This window comes from Diaporthe citri (assembly GCF_014595645.1).
Source record: "Diaporthe citri strain NFHF-8-4 chromosome Unknown scaffold_7, whole genome shotgun sequence".
Lineage (NCBI taxonomy): Eukaryota > Fungi > Ascomycota > Sordariomycetes > Diaporthales > Diaporthaceae > Diaporthe > Diaporthe citri.
Genome location: NW_025064852.1, coordinates 71644 through 90552, shown reverse-complemented (window position 1 = coordinate 90552; position 18909 = coordinate 71644). Strand labels below are relative to the sequence as shown.

General features: G+C 41.0%; 5 protein-coding genes and 1 non-coding gene across 6 annotated transcripts; 3 read left to right on the top strand and 3 right to left on the bottom strand.

Annotated features, from left to right (window-relative positions):
- Nucleotides 1–265: 265 nt before the first annotated feature.
- On the top strand, nt 266–1330 carry INS49_013235 (uncharacterized protein; the record flags this gene model as incomplete). The annotated part of the gene is made up of 1 exon (XM_043173934.1): nt 266–1330. The coding sequence occupies one exon, from the start codon at nt 266–268 to the stop codon at nt 1328–1330; it is 1065 nt and encodes a 354-aa protein (XP_043020879.1).
- Nucleotides 1331–3053: 1723 nt separating this feature from the next.
- INS49_013234 lies at nt 3054–3185 on the top strand. Its single transcript has one exon. It is a non-coding gene; the product is annotated as a tRNA-Val (tRNA).
- Nucleotides 3186–4586: 1401 nt separating this feature from the next.
- Nucleotides 4587–5827, bottom strand: INS49_013233 (uncharacterized protein; the record flags this gene model as incomplete). The annotated part of the gene is made up of 4 exons (XM_043173933.1): nt 4587–5039; nt 5116–5200; nt 5246–5510; nt 5566–5827. 4 exons carry the CDS (start codon nt 5825–5827, stop codon nt 4587–4589), a joined length of 1065 nt encoding a protein of 354 aa, XP_043020878.1.
- A 1632-nt stretch (nt 5828–7459) lies between these two features.
- On the top strand, nt 7460–9004 carry INS49_013232 (uncharacterized protein; the record flags this gene model as incomplete). The annotated part of the gene is made up of 2 exons (XM_043173932.1): nt 7460–8158; nt 8222–9004. 2 exons carry the CDS (start codon nt 7460–7462, stop codon nt 9002–9004), a joined length of 1482 nt encoding a protein of 493 aa, XP_043020877.1.
- A 473-nt stretch (nt 9005–9477) lies between these two features.
- Nucleotides 9478–11204, bottom strand: INS49_013231 (uncharacterized protein; the record flags this gene model as incomplete). Its single annotated transcript, XM_043173931.1, has 4 exons — nt 9478–9826; nt 9878–10082; nt 10229–10789; nt 10859–11204. 4 exons carry the CDS (start codon nt 11202–11204, stop codon nt 9478–9480), a joined length of 1461 nt encoding a protein of 486 aa, XP_043020876.1.
- Nucleotides 11205–17194: 5990 nt separating this feature from the next.
- INS49_013230 (uncharacterized protein) lies at nt 17195–18194 on the bottom strand (the record flags this gene model as incomplete). Its single annotated transcript, XM_043173930.1, has 2 exons — nt 17195–18024; nt 18104–18194. 2 exons carry the CDS (start codon nt 18192–18194, stop codon nt 17195–17197), a joined length of 921 nt encoding a protein of 306 aa, XP_043020875.1.
- Between the last annotated feature and the right edge of the window lie 715 nt (nt 18195–18909).

Here is an 18909-nt window from a genome sequence, read left to right as displayed (position 1 = left end):
TGACTTGGGAACTGGCAACTGGCGATATAATGTTTACTACCTCCCAGTGGTAGGTAGACGTTTGTGGCCATGTTGATGTCGTGGATCCCGAACCCGGGAGCCAGACCGGGCCCGGCCGTCACGGGGCTCAAGCCCGGCCACAGGTGCTGGTGCTGACATGATGCAATGAACCCCTCCTGACCCTCCGACAAGCCCGACAACTTCTTCTCTCCCCGCAACAGCCAGTGTCGGAGAGAAAGGACCGCGCCAGACGACCTGGGCCACGATGGCCTCTGAAGCTTCAGAAGACATCGCGATGACCACAGCACGACTCCGAACAGCGCTGCGAAGCTTCCAGTCCTCCGGGCGATCCTTCCAACTGATCCAGCAACACGCGTCACAAACCCCACCAAGCACTGCTGCAGCGGCTCGAAAATGCAGGACGCTGGTCGTGCTCGACTCGAGCTTTAACCCGCCGACCTTGGCACACATGCAGATGGCGACATCCGCCTTACGGGATCTACGGGAGCAGCAGAGCATCGCGGCAGCCCTGAGAGGTGGTTCTGCCGGGCAGAGGCGAGGCCTGACGGACGACGTGCGGCTGCTGCTGCTGCTGGCGGTCAACAACGCCGACAAGGCCCCGAAGCCAGCGACGTTTGAGGAGCGGCTGTTGATGATGGGCGCATTCGCAGGGGATATACAGCGGGCGTGGCGCACTCTAGAAAGGCAGACAGAGACACAAGAGGAGGATGATGACGCACACGCACAAGCACAGAAGGACGAGGCAACGCTCCCCGTGGACATCGGCCTGACGACGCACCCCTACTTCCACGACAAATCCGCCGCCATAGCCGCATCACCCGAGTATGATTTCCCCTCCGCCCAGACAGAGAACACGGGCGAGCCACACACGAGCCAGATCTTCCTCGCCGGCTACGACACCCTGATCCGCATCTTCACACCGAAATACTACGCGCCGCCGGTGCCCGAAGCCGGTATTGACCCGCCGCAGCCCGACAAGACGCCCATGCAGATGGCGCTTGACCCGTTCCTTGCGCGGGCCCAGCTGCGGGTGACGATGCGGACCGACGACGACTGGGGCGGGCGGGAGGACCAGCTGGGATACCTGGAGCGGATAATGCACGGTAACGAGCTCGAGGAGGTCGGCGGGAGGAGGGAGTGGGCGCGTCGGGTCGAGTTGGTTGAGGGAATGTCGGGAGACGCGGAGGGAGGAGTCGTGAGCAGCACGCTGGCGAGGGAGGCCGTCAAGGCGGGGGCTTGGGGGCGGTTGAGGGAGTTGGTGCCAAGCGGCGTTGCGAGCCTGATCGAGAAGGAGGCGGTAGCATGGTGATGCAGATGTTCGAAAGGGATTGCAAGGTCGCCGTAGCAGGTGACGCGCTCTGTCCTATGAATGCGTGAATGTCATCTCGAGTCTGCGATCGACTGGCAGCCGTGCTGCGCATCGAGATGCCACCAGCTCTGCCGTCGCAGCGGCAACAGATGCGAACTGAACGCAGGTGCAAAGCGGCAGGACGTCCTAGCGTACGGGCTTCGCCAGGAACGATCGCACTGGCGAAAGATCTGGCGCGTTGGCTTGTGAGGGCGGGCATGTCCCGGCGCGTCCTAGTCTGTTCGACCGACCCCTAGCACGTAGATTAGGGTCACGCCGCGCTTGCTTTCTTCCTCGCGTCGCGGGCAAGCCCACGAGAGCAATGAAAAAAGAAAGAGAAACCGCCAGTCAGACGTCCATCGGCAGCCACCCCGCCCGAGCGCCCGAAGGCAAGACCTCGAGGAAGATCGGGGTAGAGATCATCACCACTCCCTATACAGTTGCGAGGCAACCGCCACCTTTGCAGGCGGGTCGAGAGTAAAAAGTTGGTGTGTTCACTCTAAGGCATGTCGAGGATTTCTAGTCATCAACCTGGGTGGGATCTGTAGCTATGTTGGGAAACATAGAAGATGGGACAAAACCTATAGAAAGATTCTATGAAGTATGTGTCGAATAACAGAAGAAGAAGAGAAAAAGGTCCAAAAGGTCGGGAGGGTGCGAGGGTTTAAGTAGTGTTTTGAAGGTGGTCAGTGCGCGAGGGTGGCCTTGCTGCAGACAGGCTGACCGCCTTCTGTCTTGGACTAGCGCAGTCAGTCCGACCCGGATTCTGCCGTTTTCTGCCTTTTTTCTTGGCAACTGTGCAGAGCTTGACAGCTTCGCTCCACACCAAGCAAATTTCAGTGCAAACTTCTCAGTTCTTGCGATCACCAGAGGGCCCAGACCCAAGGCCATGAAATCTCTGCCGCAGAGACTTCGCAACTGACATAATGCAGTCCTCCTATTCGTTATACTGCCGCTCACTGACTCTCTTCCTCGGCGTCGGCCCGACATGGCGACTCGCCGACTCTCATACTGCAGGATCACCTCCCCTTGGGTAACCTCTGTGGGAAAATGTTCCGTGGGATAACATCTGTGGGGTCCCTCTTCATGGGCTTCCTCCCTATAGGGTAACTGGATCTTGTGTGGTTCTTGTGAGATCAGTGTGTCGCCCTCCCGATATCACGCCCAGTCACTGCTTGGTCCATCGCCGACGGTCTGGCATACACTTGGACAGCCTGCCGTGGGATAACTTACCGTGGGATAATCTACTGTGGATACCATACTAATGCCCTACGAAGGGACAAGTGACCGCGGGATGACCTGCTACCTGGTCAGCCTTTCAATTTCTCCCTGACTCAGCTCTTCGACAACGGCACGCCCCGTGGAGCCTCGAACGTCCCTTAGACCTGGCATCCTAGTCGACCGGTGATCAAAGACAGTGGCTCACCGCAAGTACTGTGATACTCTCCATGGTAGCCATGGTCCATGGCAAGCCTCCATCCCCACTGCCCAATGGCACATGGTGTCTTGTAATGTAGTCTACTGTGTAATTCAACTCATTGGAGGATGTGCCCCGCGCCTGTGGGTCTCTGCGCCCCGGCCCACCTGTCCATGCTCTCTCAACAAGCCCTCTTCCGAGGACACACAACGATATCAGCCCCCATCCCCGATCCGCCACCATCCATTCGTCGTCCACGATAAACTCGGTCCGGTGGTGTAGTTGGTAATCACGTTAGTCTAACATTACTAAAAATAACTGTTTCAAGCTCAAATGAGCTTGTTGAGAGTTGTTGATGTGAGCACTAAAGGTCCCCGGTTCAAAGCCCGGGCCAGATCAAAGAGTTGTGGTTCTTCTTTTGCTTCGGGTTGGGAATCCCTCTAAGCCCTCCCCGAGCACATTTTTGCCCCTTGAGAGTGTATGAGCGCCACTTCGTGGTAGTTGCATTAGTCTCGAGGCTGCATAATGGGGTGCCGCGCGGATAGAAATGATTGTGTGAAATGCCAGCATATTTTTACACACACCTGGACGACTGCATGTGCATAAAACCTAAGGCTCTTTTTAAGAAGCCTTTTCTTTGCTGAGCAGAGGCTTCCATTGGGAACTGCCGGCCCTGAAATATTGCTACGACAGTTCATCCTTCAGATACGTCTGGCAGACGCTCGGTGACTTTTGCCGTAACTCCTCGGCAAATACTCGCCTTCAACACTGCAAGCTTGACTATGACTATATCATAACCATCTGACCTAACTTGAATATGTCCGTGGTGGGTCGTGTTGTGTTTTGGCAACCGATAGGACGATTCATCTCAAGTGATGTGTGGCCAGCCTTCGCCACTTCTGAGGGCATTTTTTGCAACTGAAGCATGTGTATCTTAAGCGCTGATGTTGTCAATCATCTGCTGTCTGACAAGCCACTGCCAGAAAGCATAATTACTGTCAGTCATATTCCTTCTAGCCATTCGTTGAAACACTGGCATGTCTCTAGTACCGATCTTCTACGTGCCTTTTCCTACCACCGGCTAGTCTAGGTGCTGGGAAGTATTCACCGTCGGCCAAAGTTTGCTCATCACGTCAAAATAGCTGTATCGAACGTAGCCCTCAATATATGGCTAAGTAAGGCCTGGTTTTGACGCGTCTGCAGTATAAGCGACCTGGCTATTGAAAGAATGTTGTGACCAGGGTCTAGCCGGCCCCGTTTACCTAGGAATACCATGAGGACCAAACGTTCGTCTTTACAAAATCCAGCATGTCTTTGACGAGAGCCGGTGAGTCCTGGTATATTCCTCACTACAAGTATAAGTTCACGCAAGGGCTCGTGTAATTCTCAAGAGAGAGTGTCAATCCAAGGTGTGCACTCAACCACCACGCCCTGCGGTCCGGCGATGCCACACGTACCTGAGGTCAGTTCACAAGCTTGGCAAGAAGGTTCGCGTATATGATCATCTAAGCCAAGAAAGTCTCGGTCAGCAGCGGGTTTGAGCGGTCTTTGACGCGTAGTCTGTCTTGTGTCTGTAGGCGTGTAGATTTCTACACAACGGGGTTTGTTGTTTGTCGCTCTTCATAATCAGGCAGCACAAGATTGGAATGTCGACTATTAGCCGCTCAAGATGTCTAACGCTTGTACAAGTAATTTAAGTCGTGGTATGAGATCTAGAAAAGAGCGCATCGTGATTCAATCATCACCAACAACAATACAATTGCCGTGCAAACGCATTTGCGTGACGACCTGCGTGACACCCTAGGCGTAACCCGGCCACTCCGTCTCGTCGACGCGGTAGACAAGCTTCTCACCGCTGACTTGACCTTCACGCATCATTTGCATGCCGTCCAGTACGCCCAAGAGTCCATTTATCCCTACCTTTTGGCGGTGAGGTTGCCACTTCCGGCTCGCCCAGAGCTCCTCAGCTATCTTCATCCACTTGCGACCGAACTTGAAAGCCTCCGGGTTCGCTGGGAAGGAATGCCCTTCAAATATGTACGCTTCACCCGACATGTCATAGCCGAGGAAGTATATAGACTCGACGTCGGAGCGAGGACAGTCGACGCCAAGCAGACTGCAATACGTGCCCCCATGAGACCCGAACGCCGCAGCACAAATCGCTGCAGAATCCTCCGTACTAACAGTGTCGAAGACTCTCTTGATGGACCCTCCGGTTTCTTCAAAAATGTTTTGGCCTACATCCGGGGCTCGCTTGGTGAACGTTAGAAGGGCTGCGCAAAGCTAAATACCGCACAATGGAGATGGAGGGTTTGGGAACTTTGCGTACATAATCATAGACTTTGTCAGCACCCAGGCTCTGCACGTAGTCGGAATTGTGTGGAGAGCATGTAGTAACCACATTGTAGCCCGATCTGTAAACGTTAGCAGGGACACAGGCGAGTTATTTCATCTGGTACACTCGCAATTTCGCGAATTGTATCGCAAGTGCGCCAGTGGCCGTGCTTCCCCCGTAAATGAGAACAGTCTCCTCATGGTCTTTGAATTCCGGACCAGGAGAATGGAGATTCAGGACGTGATAGAGGCCGTAGCCTACTGTGCCCACGCCGACCCCTACAGTGGACGCGGCCTCGAAGGAGACATCGTCGGGGATGTGCATCTGAATGTCGCTTTTGACGGCAATATACCGGCCGAATGCCCCGTTTTCTGGGTTTGCATCGTTTCCTGTGTGCGAATTTCAGTACTTGGCGGAGCCCCTGCTGTGCGATTCAGAAAATACCTCCATGGCCAAATCCGGCGATGCGGTCGCCCTTGCGAAAGCGCTTGGCTGCATCTCGCCCTACATCTTCTACCACACCGGCATAATCGCACCCCACAATGGTCCCGTCATCGCCAACTGCATCGAGCGTAGTCCAGTCGGTCGGATTCAGTGCTACCGCTTTCGTCTTCACGAGCACGTAATCATCCGGGAGTGTTGGTACTTTTGTCGGCTCAAGGACAGCTGTGCTAGCACCTCGTCTAACCAGGCTATAATTTTGCATGTTGTCAAGCGGGCCTGCAGTGGCAAACACCAACGTCCCAAATCATGGATACCTCCCTCGAGATCGAGCCAGAACAAAAGCAGTGCATCGCTTCATCAGCGTCACTTTCTATGCTGAGAGGTGTTCAGTCCATATTTGTCAGCTCGTGCTTATTTGTCAGCCACATTCTACATATATGCTGACTTCTAGCCAAATAAGGCGAGGCTTCGTTTCTTTGGCGGCTTGGTCCGATGCATTACAGCACGATGCGCTACATATTTCTTGACATACTGGAGTCAAGAATGACTAAACAACTAAGATTTTGATTGTTTGACGATGTTGTTGATGCACGGGTCTATCTTGACGCGTCTTTGAAGCGTCCCCCGCTTCCTTTGTAACGTTGCGATGCAAGGGTCGTGTGTACTCTCATATGCAATCAAACGTTCCATTTTGGCGCTAGTGGCCTGCACATAACACCACATACCAAAAATGTATGTAGTTATCATTAAAGCTATATTTAATTATTGCGCCACAACCAAACCTTTAAACTTAACGGGGATAAAAGCAATAAATAGCCATAAATGCCCTCTTTCTTTTAATATAAGGTGCATATAGTTTAAGGCTATATTTAAAGTATAGCAATTAAGAATATATATAAATTTTTATTATAAGCTTAATTTTTAATATATTCTTAATCATCACACTTTAAATATAGCCTTAAACTATATACACCTTATATTAAAAGAAAGAAGGCATTTATAGCTATTTATTGCTTTTATTTTTATTAAGTTTAAAGGTTTAATTATAATGCAATTTGCATAAAAAGGTAAATTTAAGGCAATATTTATTATTTTAAAAAGGGGTATGCTTTTATATAATTTATCTTAAAGCACTAGGTTTAATTATATATAAATAATTATATAGCTTAAAAACACAGCCTTAAAATTTATATTTTAACTAAATTAATAATTAATTAATTTAAACCTACTTTTAACTTAAATTCCTTTATAATTAAACCTTTAAACTTAATAGGGATAAAAGCAATAAATAGCTATAAATGCCCTCTTTCTTTTAATATAAGGCGCATATAATTTAAGGCTATATTTAAAGTATGGCGATTAAGAATATATTAGAAATTAAGAATATATTAAACTTTTTTAGCTTTTAACTTAAGTATCTTAATAACTAAACCTTTAAAATTAACATAAGTAAAATTAATAAATAGCTAAAAATACCCTCTTTCTTTTAATATAAGGCGCGTATAGCAAAGAGCTATATTTACTTAGAAATTGGCAATATAGCTATTAAATAATAACTACATATAATTTTTAATGTAAGGTGTTATGTGCAGGCCACTAGCGCCAAAATGGAACGTTTGATTGCATGTGAGAGTACCTAGGCAGTTTGTGAGGGGCAATCTTAGGGAGGCAAGAGATAGGGTGAATTGGGTTAACAGCAGTGGTAAAGCCGACGGAAGAATTGCAATCAACCAGACTAACGCTTTGAGCTACTGAAATGTGACCTCGTAATTGATTGTAAAATGCGACGCTCCGGCAACATATAAACACGCTCTCCAATTGTAGATAGAGGAATGGATCTGCCAAGAGATGGATCTGCCATGTAAAACCTCAGCCAGCAGCAGCCACAATAACGATGCCAACCCTTCGACTGGCGCACTATTTGGTGGCTGCGGCAGTGACAGCTGCTGCAGCCGCCAGCTTTCAGCAAGGCCCTTCGAGGTATCCTGATCGCCGCGATGTCAATGGGACGTACCCGAGGTATCGCGTGTCACCCATCGACGGTTCCAAGATCGCGCTGCCGACTCAAGATCAGCTAGATTTTCAAGACAAAGAGATCGGCATGCTCATCCACTTCGAGGTAGCAACTTACCTTAACATCGACGGATGCAATGGCGTCCCCGGGCTGGTACCGAGTCCTTCTCTCTTCGATCCAACCTTGCTCAACACAGACCAATGGATGGACAGCATCGCTGCCGTCGGAGCTGCATATGCCACGCTGGTAGCTAAACATAACTGCGGATTCACGACGTGGCCAAGTGCAGTGTCCTTCGAAACCAGAGACAACACCACAAGCAGGTATAATTACACGGTCGCGGACTCACCAATCAGCGGAACGGATGTCGTCAAACAATTTTCAGAGTCAGCAACGAAACATGGTCTTGGACACGGATTCTACTACAGCACTGTCGTGAACAACTTTCTCAACGTCCAAAACTCGCTCGTCAATGTCACATGGTCCCCCGGCGAGATCCGAATCACAAATGAGACGTACGATGAGATAGTGATTGCCCAGTTGACCGAGTTGTGGACAAACTATGGATCTCTGACTGAGGTAAGTTGGTCTGACCTGTGGCAAGATGATACAGATAGCGGTGATGTTAATGTTGGCTCTCAGCTTTGGTTCGACGGTGGCTATAGCGCGAGTCAAATGACGAAGATCGAGGAACTCCTCCAGGAGCTCCAACCTCAAGCCTGCATCTTCAATTCATGCGACACAGAGGGCAGTTGTATCTCCGCCAACGCAATCAGGTGGATAGGCACTGAATCAGGGTTGCCAAACCAGGAGATATGGTCAACCGGAGTCACCAACGACGGAGGAGATCCGTCAAGCGAATACTTTGCGCCGGCGGAATGTGACACAACCCTGCAGACGGGTGACCGGTGGTTCTGGGGGGAGGACCAGCCGCTCCGGTCTATTGATGAGATGATCGACGTCTACCATCAAACCGTTGGCCGCAACTGTATCCTTGAGCTGGACCTCGCGCCTGATCGAAGCGGCCTCGTCCCAGCCCGGCATGCGGCACGGTACAAGGAGCTTGGAGACTTCATCCACTCGTGCTATGGGAGCCCTGTCGAGGCTACGAACTCGACGACCGCGACCAGTGTGGCACTATCTTTCGAACACCCTACGTCTATCGACAGGATTGTTCTCATGGAGGACCAGGCCGATGGACAGGTCATCCGAGCTTATGAGGTGTACGCGAAGGTCCTGGACGCCGAGGAGATGAACGGGACACTGGACGTACCTTGGAGTCTTGTCTCGAATGGAAGCAGCATCGGGCATAAGAGGATTGACTTGTTCCCCGAGGCTATCACAGTGACGGATGTTCTGGTCAACGCTACCAAGTACGTGGATGAACCGAAGTGGCGGTCGGTGAACGTCCACTTGTGTGATTAGATTTCTCTTCGGCGATCAGCCCGGCCACGAGAAGCCAGGGTCCTTCATCTCTACTCAGATCGGCAAGATCCGACGCCAGGGTGAAGCTTGAAACAGCAATTTGTGAGAAACGGCCCATCGCGACCTGTCCACAAAGAGTAAAATGTTGAATAGATGGAAGCTCAACGGCTTGGTTTAAAACATGATGTGCAATGATGTCAGAGCAACGAAAGACCGATAACTCAACTTGCCTACCTTTACAAAAGGTAAGTGCCGTCTAATTGACAAGTCTCAAACAGCTCGCACATGTCAAAAGTTCAAACAAAAAAAGCAGTAGTAGACATTACATTATGGGTCATTTCAGCTGAATACGTATTGCAAAAGGCGATTTTGCTGCATCGGCAGTAATTTTGGACGAAGTCCAGCTTTCTCTGCAAAGCCCCTGTACTGATGCAGAGCTACATGAATCGCCACTTCAGAGGATTTTCGAAATCTCAAGAATTGTTGCCAGTAGCAACACCCCAGAAGTACGCTGACCATGAACCCAGGATCAACATGATCAGGGTGCCGAAGCATGTCTTGGAAATGATCTTGTTCCGTGCCCCATTGTCCTCATAGAAGGCCCGCTTCCTCTCATTCCACAACTCCCCATGAGCAATTCGCTGCTTCCGGGTCCATTGCAGATTGCCGAGGTCAACGGACCACCACGACAGCGCGACCAACATGATGGACACGAGCACGGATGCGGCGGCGAGAACGACATAGACGATAACGACGTGGTCGTAGCTATCATTGTCGGCGTCTTGAATGGCACCGGTGATGACACGCACTATGATGTTCATACTGGGAGAGGGTCAGAGAAGAGCTGATTATGCGTGTATGTGAAGCACTCACGCATTATTCATGGCAATCTTAACAGCGTAAGCAGACCCGAAAGTTGATCCATGCCACATGGAAGTGCGAATACTGTCGATGATTGTGGTTGGGCCAAGCGTGAAAGCAACAGCGTAGATGCCGAAGGCAGCAGCAGTCCCCCTCGTGTCCTTAGCCCAGTTGACAAGAGCCATGGCCAGGAAGACACCAGTACCGCAGATCGCGACTGGACATGTTCAGCGATTTCTTCTGTCGACAGCTAGGGGTTCGAAAAACTTACGCAGGGTTATACGGTTGCCGAGAATATCGATAAAAGCGCCAATGCAAGGAACCAAGAAAAGCCAGCGTATTGCAGAGTTGCCGAGTACCAACCGGCGGTTATAGAGTCAGTGTTGAACCTCTTCTCCGCGAGTTCCGTGGCGTTCTGTGTGAAGACAACAGCAGTGCTTGTCTGGAAGAGGGAGAACGCTATGATGGCCCAGAAAACCCAGGGCAACTCCAGGACCTTTTTGGGCTGAAACTTCTTGGACTTCTCCGTGAGTTTCTCTCCAGTTGCCGGATCTGTGACGTTGCCAAATTTCTTGTGTGCGATGCCGTTGAACCAGTAGAAGAGTAGCGTAAGGACATTGGTAAAGACGTTCATGAACACCGAGACCCAAAAGACCCAAGCAAAGTTGCCGGTGTTCTTGGCGATAATGTTGGCCGAGGACTTGCCGACGAAGCCACCAATCTTCTTGATGCCGAGCTCGATACCCAGGGTCGAAGCGAAGCCGTTGTTGGGCGAGAACCAGGAGCTGAAGACTTTGTACTGGGCCACTTGGGTTGCAATGTCACCGAGGGCAAGGATGACCCTACCGCCGATCATGAGTTTAAAAGAGCGGACTTGAGCTGCGGCTGCAACGATGATGGAACCAATGGAGTAGATGATGTTGCCTACTATCGCGTTAGCTTTCGTTCTCACCCCCGGACCTTCAATCTGTTGTAGGGACCGGTTAAACACACCGTACAACATTGCTCCAGCACCTCCGATCCTGTCTGTCAAGATCCCACTGGAGAGAATCAGAAGTGTAACCATGAAGTCCTCGCTGGCCTCAAGCAGCGAGAACTGCTTGTTGTTGATATCCAACTCCTTCTTTAGGGTAGATTTCAAGGCGCCGGTAATGCCAGAACTCCACGATGAGCCAAAGCTGATACACGAAATCATCACGACGGCAATAAGCTTCCAGTAGAGCGGAGGGTTTGGTTTCTCCTCCTCGGTGGAAACCGAGTCCAGTGGCAAGGGAAGTTCGTTAACGCGGTCTTCGGGTTCCGTCTTGCTGTAACGATCGACATCTTCGGTGGCCGCCATGGCCGCAAACTGATAGACCGTTCGGTAACGGTCAAATGCAAAATCAGAATGAGGAGAGACGACGACTGGAAGTGGATACCTGCCCATACAGGCAGCATCCGGCTTTAACTACTCATTCTCATTGAGCGCTTACCGACATCCGTGACCGGGACCTCGACGAACGGATCGGACCGGGACAAGACAGAAACGTAAGACATACAGAAACGAGGGCGAAAACAGCTTAGAGCAATGGAGAAGCTCGTAGAGATTTTTTTCCTCCTCCTACCATTCAAGGTTTTTCGTTAGCTGGTGCGCCAAGATTTATGATACCCTCGGAGATAATCAGATAAGATCAATCAGATTACCCATAGGCTTGGGAGCTCGCTTCGCTAGAAAACAGCTAGTCTATCGCTAGCGCAAGGGGACATTTAAAGATGGAGTCTCTGTGGAGCTCACAGGTGACAATCCGTGTCACGAGTCAGTCGAGTTCGACGCGTGGAAGTGTGGACCACACTACCGCCGATCTGCCGAGCCGAATGCGTCGAGGGCGTTGATAGAAGTTGGCAACCGCAGAGAAAATCATCTTGTTTGACTCTTGCTAGACAATTCCCGTCGGATTGAGTCGTTCTTGAAGCGAATTCTGAGACAAACATTACTGATTTGTCCCAGCGGTGCACTACTTACCTCTGTTGCTGCGTCTGGTTCTGTGTTGTTCTGTCAGACTATCCGTATATTCTGTTCTTTTAGACCCCAGTCTACCCAATTCTTGCTCCTTTCGTCTCCCAGCACAGACCAAAAGTGACCTCTACCCTTCTCGTGTTGTGGCGTGACACCAGCAATCCAAGCCGGACCGAGCAGGTGGTAGAGCGGCCCATCTCCTGTCGACTGGCGGCCTCGCACCGGTCTCAGAACAAAAGGCCAAGCACAGCCGAATATGATGCAGCAAACATCGCCCTCTCTCACTACTGCTGACGCTATGCCAATAAGACCCCTGGTCGTAGCAACCAATATACTGTTGGAAGGTGCGAGGGTCGTATGCCCATACGCTAGCGCTAGCCTATAAATAGGCTCCTTTTGAGCGTTTAATAGCAGGGAGATTTCTCTCCTTAATACATAATAATTAACTATTATTTGCTTTATTGCTTTATTAGGTTGTAAGCTTAGTATTGCTTAAGATATCTTAAAATATTAAGAAATATTAATACCCTTATTTTTATAATTATTTTTATACTTAAATTGTTAAGATTTTAATATTGCTAGCCTTTACTTATATATTATTATTATACTTTATAATAGCTATTATAGCTAATAATAACTTATAATAATTTAATATTCTTACTTTATTTAATATTTTAATTACTTACTCCTTTTTTATTTATTTTATTTATATTAATTAATGCTAATTATTATTAATAAATAAATATATAAACATTATTTAAAATATACTTAAAGACATATAAACTTTATTTAAAATATATTAAATATACTTAACTTTAAGCTTAACTTATTATTTTTTTTAAAGTTAAATTTAAAAAGGAAAAACTTTTTAAATTAAAGAGCAGCATAAAGTTGCGGCTTTTAATTTATTAGCTTTAATAAATATATTATAAGCATTAAAAAATAATTAAAAAAAGGTATAGCCCTTATAAAATAAAAAAAGCTTAATAATTAAGTCTTTATTATGCTTTTAAACTTAATATATTTAAGCCTTATAATATTTATTATATTATATAAAAAATCTTTTAATGCTTAAAAAATACTAGCTAATTAATTTAATTATAATATTAATAACTTAATTATTTATTTCTTTTATTAATTAATAAACTTATAATATAAGAATAGCTTTAACTTATAAAGCTATTTAAATGCCTTTTAAAACCTTTAAATAAAGCTTTATATTAAAATTTTAATATTAAGATAATTAATTAAAAGGTTAATAAAGTTACTTTTTAAAAGTAATAAGGTTAAAAGCTTTTTTTTCTTAATAATGCTGTTAAATATTATAAATAATATTATTAATAACTTAAGTAGCTAAAACCTTATAATATTTTTTAAAATTAAATTTAAAATAATAAATATTATTTTTTATATAAAGGTTAAATAATTTAAAGCCTATTTTATTTTTATTTAAAAAAGGTTAATATTAAAAGGTATAAAAAAGGCTATAAAGTTTATATTAATAAATGCTAACTTTATATTAAGTAATAAAAAGTATATTTAATGCTATATATAAAATTTTATATTTATTAACTATTTATATATTAATTATATAAAGCTTATTAAATATAAAGTTAATTAAGAATAAAAAAAGGGTAAAAAATAAGCTATTATAAATTAAATTATAAATAAAAAAGTTATTAAAATTTTTAATAATAAAAAGAAAAATATAATAATATTATAAGCTAATATTTTAATATATATAATAAAGTTATTAATAATTATAAGTACTTTAATATTATAAATTTTTAATTTTAATGCTTTAAAGCATATAATAAAATATATAAAAAACTTTAGCTCTTTATAATTATATTTAAGTATAATTATTATTATAAGCAGTAATTAACTTATTATAAAAGGCATTAATTTTATAAAAAGATCTTTTTATAATTATTAAATAAATTAATTATTAAAAGCATTTTTATTAATATTTTATATAATTATATATTTAAAAAATACTTATTTATTTAGCTAAATTATAATTTAAAAAAGATTTTAATTAAATGCATAAGGAAATAATATCTTTTTATTATTAAAAAATAATAAATCTTATAAAATATTATAAGCAAAGTTTTAATATAAAAATTTTAAAATTTAAATAATAGAAAATAATTTTATAATATTTATAATATATAGTAAATTTTATAAAGCTTTTAATTATAGCAATTTATTAAAATTAATTACTTAACGCTTATATAAAGATAAAGATATTATGTTAAATAAATTAATGGACTTTTATTATAAATTATGTTAATTTGCAAAGTTTATTAAGAAATGCCTATATTTATTATTAAAATGATAATTTATATAATTATTTAAGTATATTTAATTTAATTTATTAAGCAAATTTTTAATAGCATTATTAAAAGGTTTTTAATACTTTATTTTATTTATTAATAACTATACTTAATTTTATTAAGTTTACTTTATTACTTAAAAGAATAATATTTTAAATATTATTAAGGGATTTTTAAATATAATTAAAATTTAATTTAATATAAAAGTTAGGATATTTAGTTTAAATAATAAGGGTAAATATATAAATAAAATAATTATTGCAATATTTTAAAAATATAAAATTATTTATAAGAAATTGCCCCTTTATTATTATAAATTAAATAATATGCTTAAAAGGTTTATATATATTATTATTATTAATACTTATATAATAATTTATAATAAAGATTACTTATTTTTATAACTTAAAGTAATTTCTTATATAATATACTTATAGAATTAAAAATTATACTTAGCCTTATTATGCTAAATAATGCTATTTAAAGCGATTTATAAATAAAAGCTTAATGTTAAATATTTTTAATTATATTTTCATTTTATATACCTTTATATTTTTATTAAGGCTTGCAAACTAAGAATAAAATTATTAAATAAAGCTAAAAAGATATATTTTATAAAATTTAAGGCTAAAGGTAAAACTATTTTTTATTTATTTATATTACTTTAAAAAGTTATTATAATTATAATATTAAGCTATATTATTTAATTTAATTTAATAATAAAGATTGCATAAATAATTAGCTAGCTAAATAAAAACATATTATTTAAAATAAAGGTATTATTAACATCTTAATTAATAAAACTTGCTAATAATGTAAAACTTATAAATAAACTTATAAATAAACTATTTAAACTTATAAAACTTATTAATAAATTACTTAAATTTGCAAAATTTATATAATTATATAATTCTTAAGAATAATGAATTTAGCTTTTATAAAAAGTAAAAGAAAATATAAATATTATTATGGAATATTTTAAAGATTTTAATGATTTAGCATTAATTAATATAAATCTTATATTAAATTTTACTTAATTAGCATTAATTAATATTAATTATCTTAATTAAATCTTTACTTAAGTATTGCTTATTAGCATAGCAGATATTAATGATATCCTTAATATATATACATAAGTTATAAAGAGTAATAAAAGGGATGCTTAATAATAAGTTATTAAAAAAGAACTTAAATTACTTTTAAATATAAATATATAGGTTAAAGTGCTTGTTATTGCAAATTAATATATTATTAATCCTTGCTAAGTATATATAAAGAAGTTTAATGTTTTTAGTAAGCTTATTTACTATAAAGCTTAACTTATTGCTTATAAATATATATAAATTTATAATATAAATTATAATAATACTTATAGCCTTATAACGCATTATAATAATTTAAAATTAATTATCACTATTACCATTATAATAAGTTAATAGCTTTAGTAATTTAATATTAAAACAATATATTTATATAGCTATTTAAAATATAATGTTTATATGCAATTATTATAAGAGTATTAAATATTATTTAATAATTAGTAAGTTATTTTAAAACTTTTTAATGCCTTATATAAACTTAAATAATTAAGCTATAAATAATTTAATATTCTTAAAGAGGAATTAATTAAATATTTAATGAAAATAATATTTAACCCTTGCATTTTTATTAAAAATTAAATTATTATTATTATTTATATTAATAATATTCTTATTATTAAGAGTCCTTTTTAAGTTAATAAATTTTATATTAAGCTTATGCAGCATTTTAAGTGCAAGGATCTTAATTTTTATAAATACTTGCTTAAATTGGAAATTATATAAATTAATAATAAAATTTATATTTCTTAAAAGGGATATACTTAATGGATTTTAAAATGCTTTAATATATTTAATTATAATTAAAGATAAACTCTTATAAATTTAAATTTATTTCCATAATAAAAAGAACTTAATAATATTATAATAAATATAATAATATATTAATTACTTATTAAATCCATTAATTTTCTTATTATTAAAATAAGACTTAATCTTGCATTTTTATATGCAATGCTTTTAATATTTAATGCAAAGCCTGCAATTTATTATTTAAATATTATAAAAAAAGTGCTTTAATATATTTAATATATATTAAATTATACCTTGCAATTTTTAAAATAAATATTATTATTTTAATTTACTATATTTAATATATATATTAATGCTTTTTATAATATTAATTTAAATAATTTAAAAGCATTTAATAAATATATATAATTCCTTAATAGTAATTTAATTACTTAATTATTAAAGCGCTAATTTATTATTATAAAATTTACTTATAAGGTAAAATATATAGCATATTTATTAATATTATTACATTTTTATTAAATAATTTAAGTATTAAAAGATTTAAATATTAAGCATATTAAATATTTATTTATTTTATATATTAATAATTAATTAGCATTAAATTTTATTTAAAATTATAAAATTAATGCTTAATTAAAATATATCGCTATTTATTATTACTTTATTTATAAAGGAATTAAAGAAATATATAATGTTTATTATATTATATTTAAAGATAATCTTATTAATATTTATATAAAAGCATTATTTTGCCTTATCCTTAAAAAGGCTTATATAAAATTAAAATTAAGATAAGTATAAAGTTTATATTATTATATAAGCATTTAAATAATTAATTAGAAATAATGTAAATGGAATATATAAATATTAAATAATATTTATATAATGGTTTTAATATAAATTATAGCGGAATATTTAAATTATATTTTTTAGCTATTAAAATGGGATATTTATTATTATTATTAAGATGATAATACTTGCAATGGGGGGTGTATTAAAAGGTGTAAGGGTTATATGCTTATATATTAGCGCTAGCTTATAAATAGGCTCCTTTTAAGCGTTTAATAGCGGGGAGATTTCTCTCCTTAATACACAATAATTAACTATCGTTTGCTTCATTGCTTTATCATATACGACCCCTGGACTACATCTTTATGTTGTCGAATACTTTCTCCGCCAAGTCCTCTGGTGGCAATTGACAGCTGCTCGTCAGAAACTGGGCAACCGCTCCTCGCGCGGCGGGCCAGGCAGTCACCTCCATGTCTCGTGAAGCGTGGCCTGCGCACAGAGATTCAAGCATCAAAATAGGTCGTGCTTCCCCCGGATGTGTCTCTTCCCAAGGAATATCCTTTATCGTCCGCCAGAGAGATGCTACATCGTCAAGATCTCCTTCCAGACTCATAGCTTGAGACGCAAATCGCATGTTATCGAGTATGACGCCCGTTACCACAAGGGTGCCCCCTCTCATCTCCCGCACCAGCTTTCCCGTGAACCCGGAACTTGGTCCTAAAGCTTTTTGACCCCAGGCGTTTGGGAACATGTACTTCACGGGCCGGCCCCAGCGAGGTACCCAAGAGGGCATTGGGTCCGTCGTAGTAAGATCCTCAGGATCGTATGGATGACCGTATTGAAGAATTCGAAGACCATTGCGCAGGATATGCTGCCGTGCGAACTCCGTGAAGACCTCTGCTGTTGATTTTGTGTAGTCTGGTTGCATCAAATAGTTTGAGCGAGACTTGGGCCCTGCCTGACCTGGTTGACAGTAATGTTCCAGGGCAAGGAAAGCGAAGATCCTAGCCTTCGAATGCGTCATTCCGATTCCGGGGGCGTTCCGGAGGATGTCGATGAGTTCCGATCCTTGGGGCCGCTGGACGCCGTAAGGTTCCGCTTCTTGTGGAAAACGTCGCAAATATAGGAACATATGAACGTTCACGCCGTTGCTGGCGAGTGGCTGGAACTTTGAATATGTGCCCACTGTTTCGAAACACCGACAGTAAGCCCACCAAGCTTAGCGCAATACGCAGTCGAACTGTATCTCCTGGTCGCCCCACACAAGCATTGCCGTAGAGGCAAGCGCTGCCTCCTGAAGAACCCATCCACGACTGAACCATGGTTGAGACAGAGCGAAGAGCATCGATGACCATCTTGGGTCATGCGATATTCTCATCCTATCCTCAGTGTCCAGGTATGCAAAGGATTTAGACCCAAGGCCAGCCATGAGTCTGAGCTGTTGCTGGACATAGCTATTCGTTTCCGAAACGAGGGACGCCAATATTGCGAAGTGTGCCCTTGGTCGTTGCCAGCCATGTGTATGAGGACTTTTGACGCCTTCGAGTAGACTTTTCCCATGAGTGCCACCTGGTGACTCTTCTCATTTTTGTCGCCCTGATTGATACATGCCGAGTCCGCCCACAGTACCCGTGGCTTGTCTGTGCGTCGAAACTGTTGTAGAGCCATTGAAAGACTCATAGTAATTTGGGTAAGCCTGCCGTTGCAGACAAATGTCTGGGATCTGACTTCGATTCCCCATAAGTAAGATGGCTTCATATTGAGGGCAATGGTCGATTTCAAAGATCTTGAGATTGCCTTCGAGGGGTGCGTTGCTAGGGCCTGGCTGGAGGGTCAGGCAGCGGATGAAATTTCCAGCTGGCAACGGTATCCACAGAAACTGCTCTTCACATGGTTCTGATGTGGGAGACATCTTGGTGATAATGGAGATCTAGTCCAGGAAGACCATTGTTTAGCAACCATGAGTGGCGAGGAATTTATATATAATCTCTGATGGGAGCCAGGCTTGATCAAGGTGACAATTTTAGGATGAGGTGCATTATATCATACTGTTTGCCCAAGCTTCTGCTT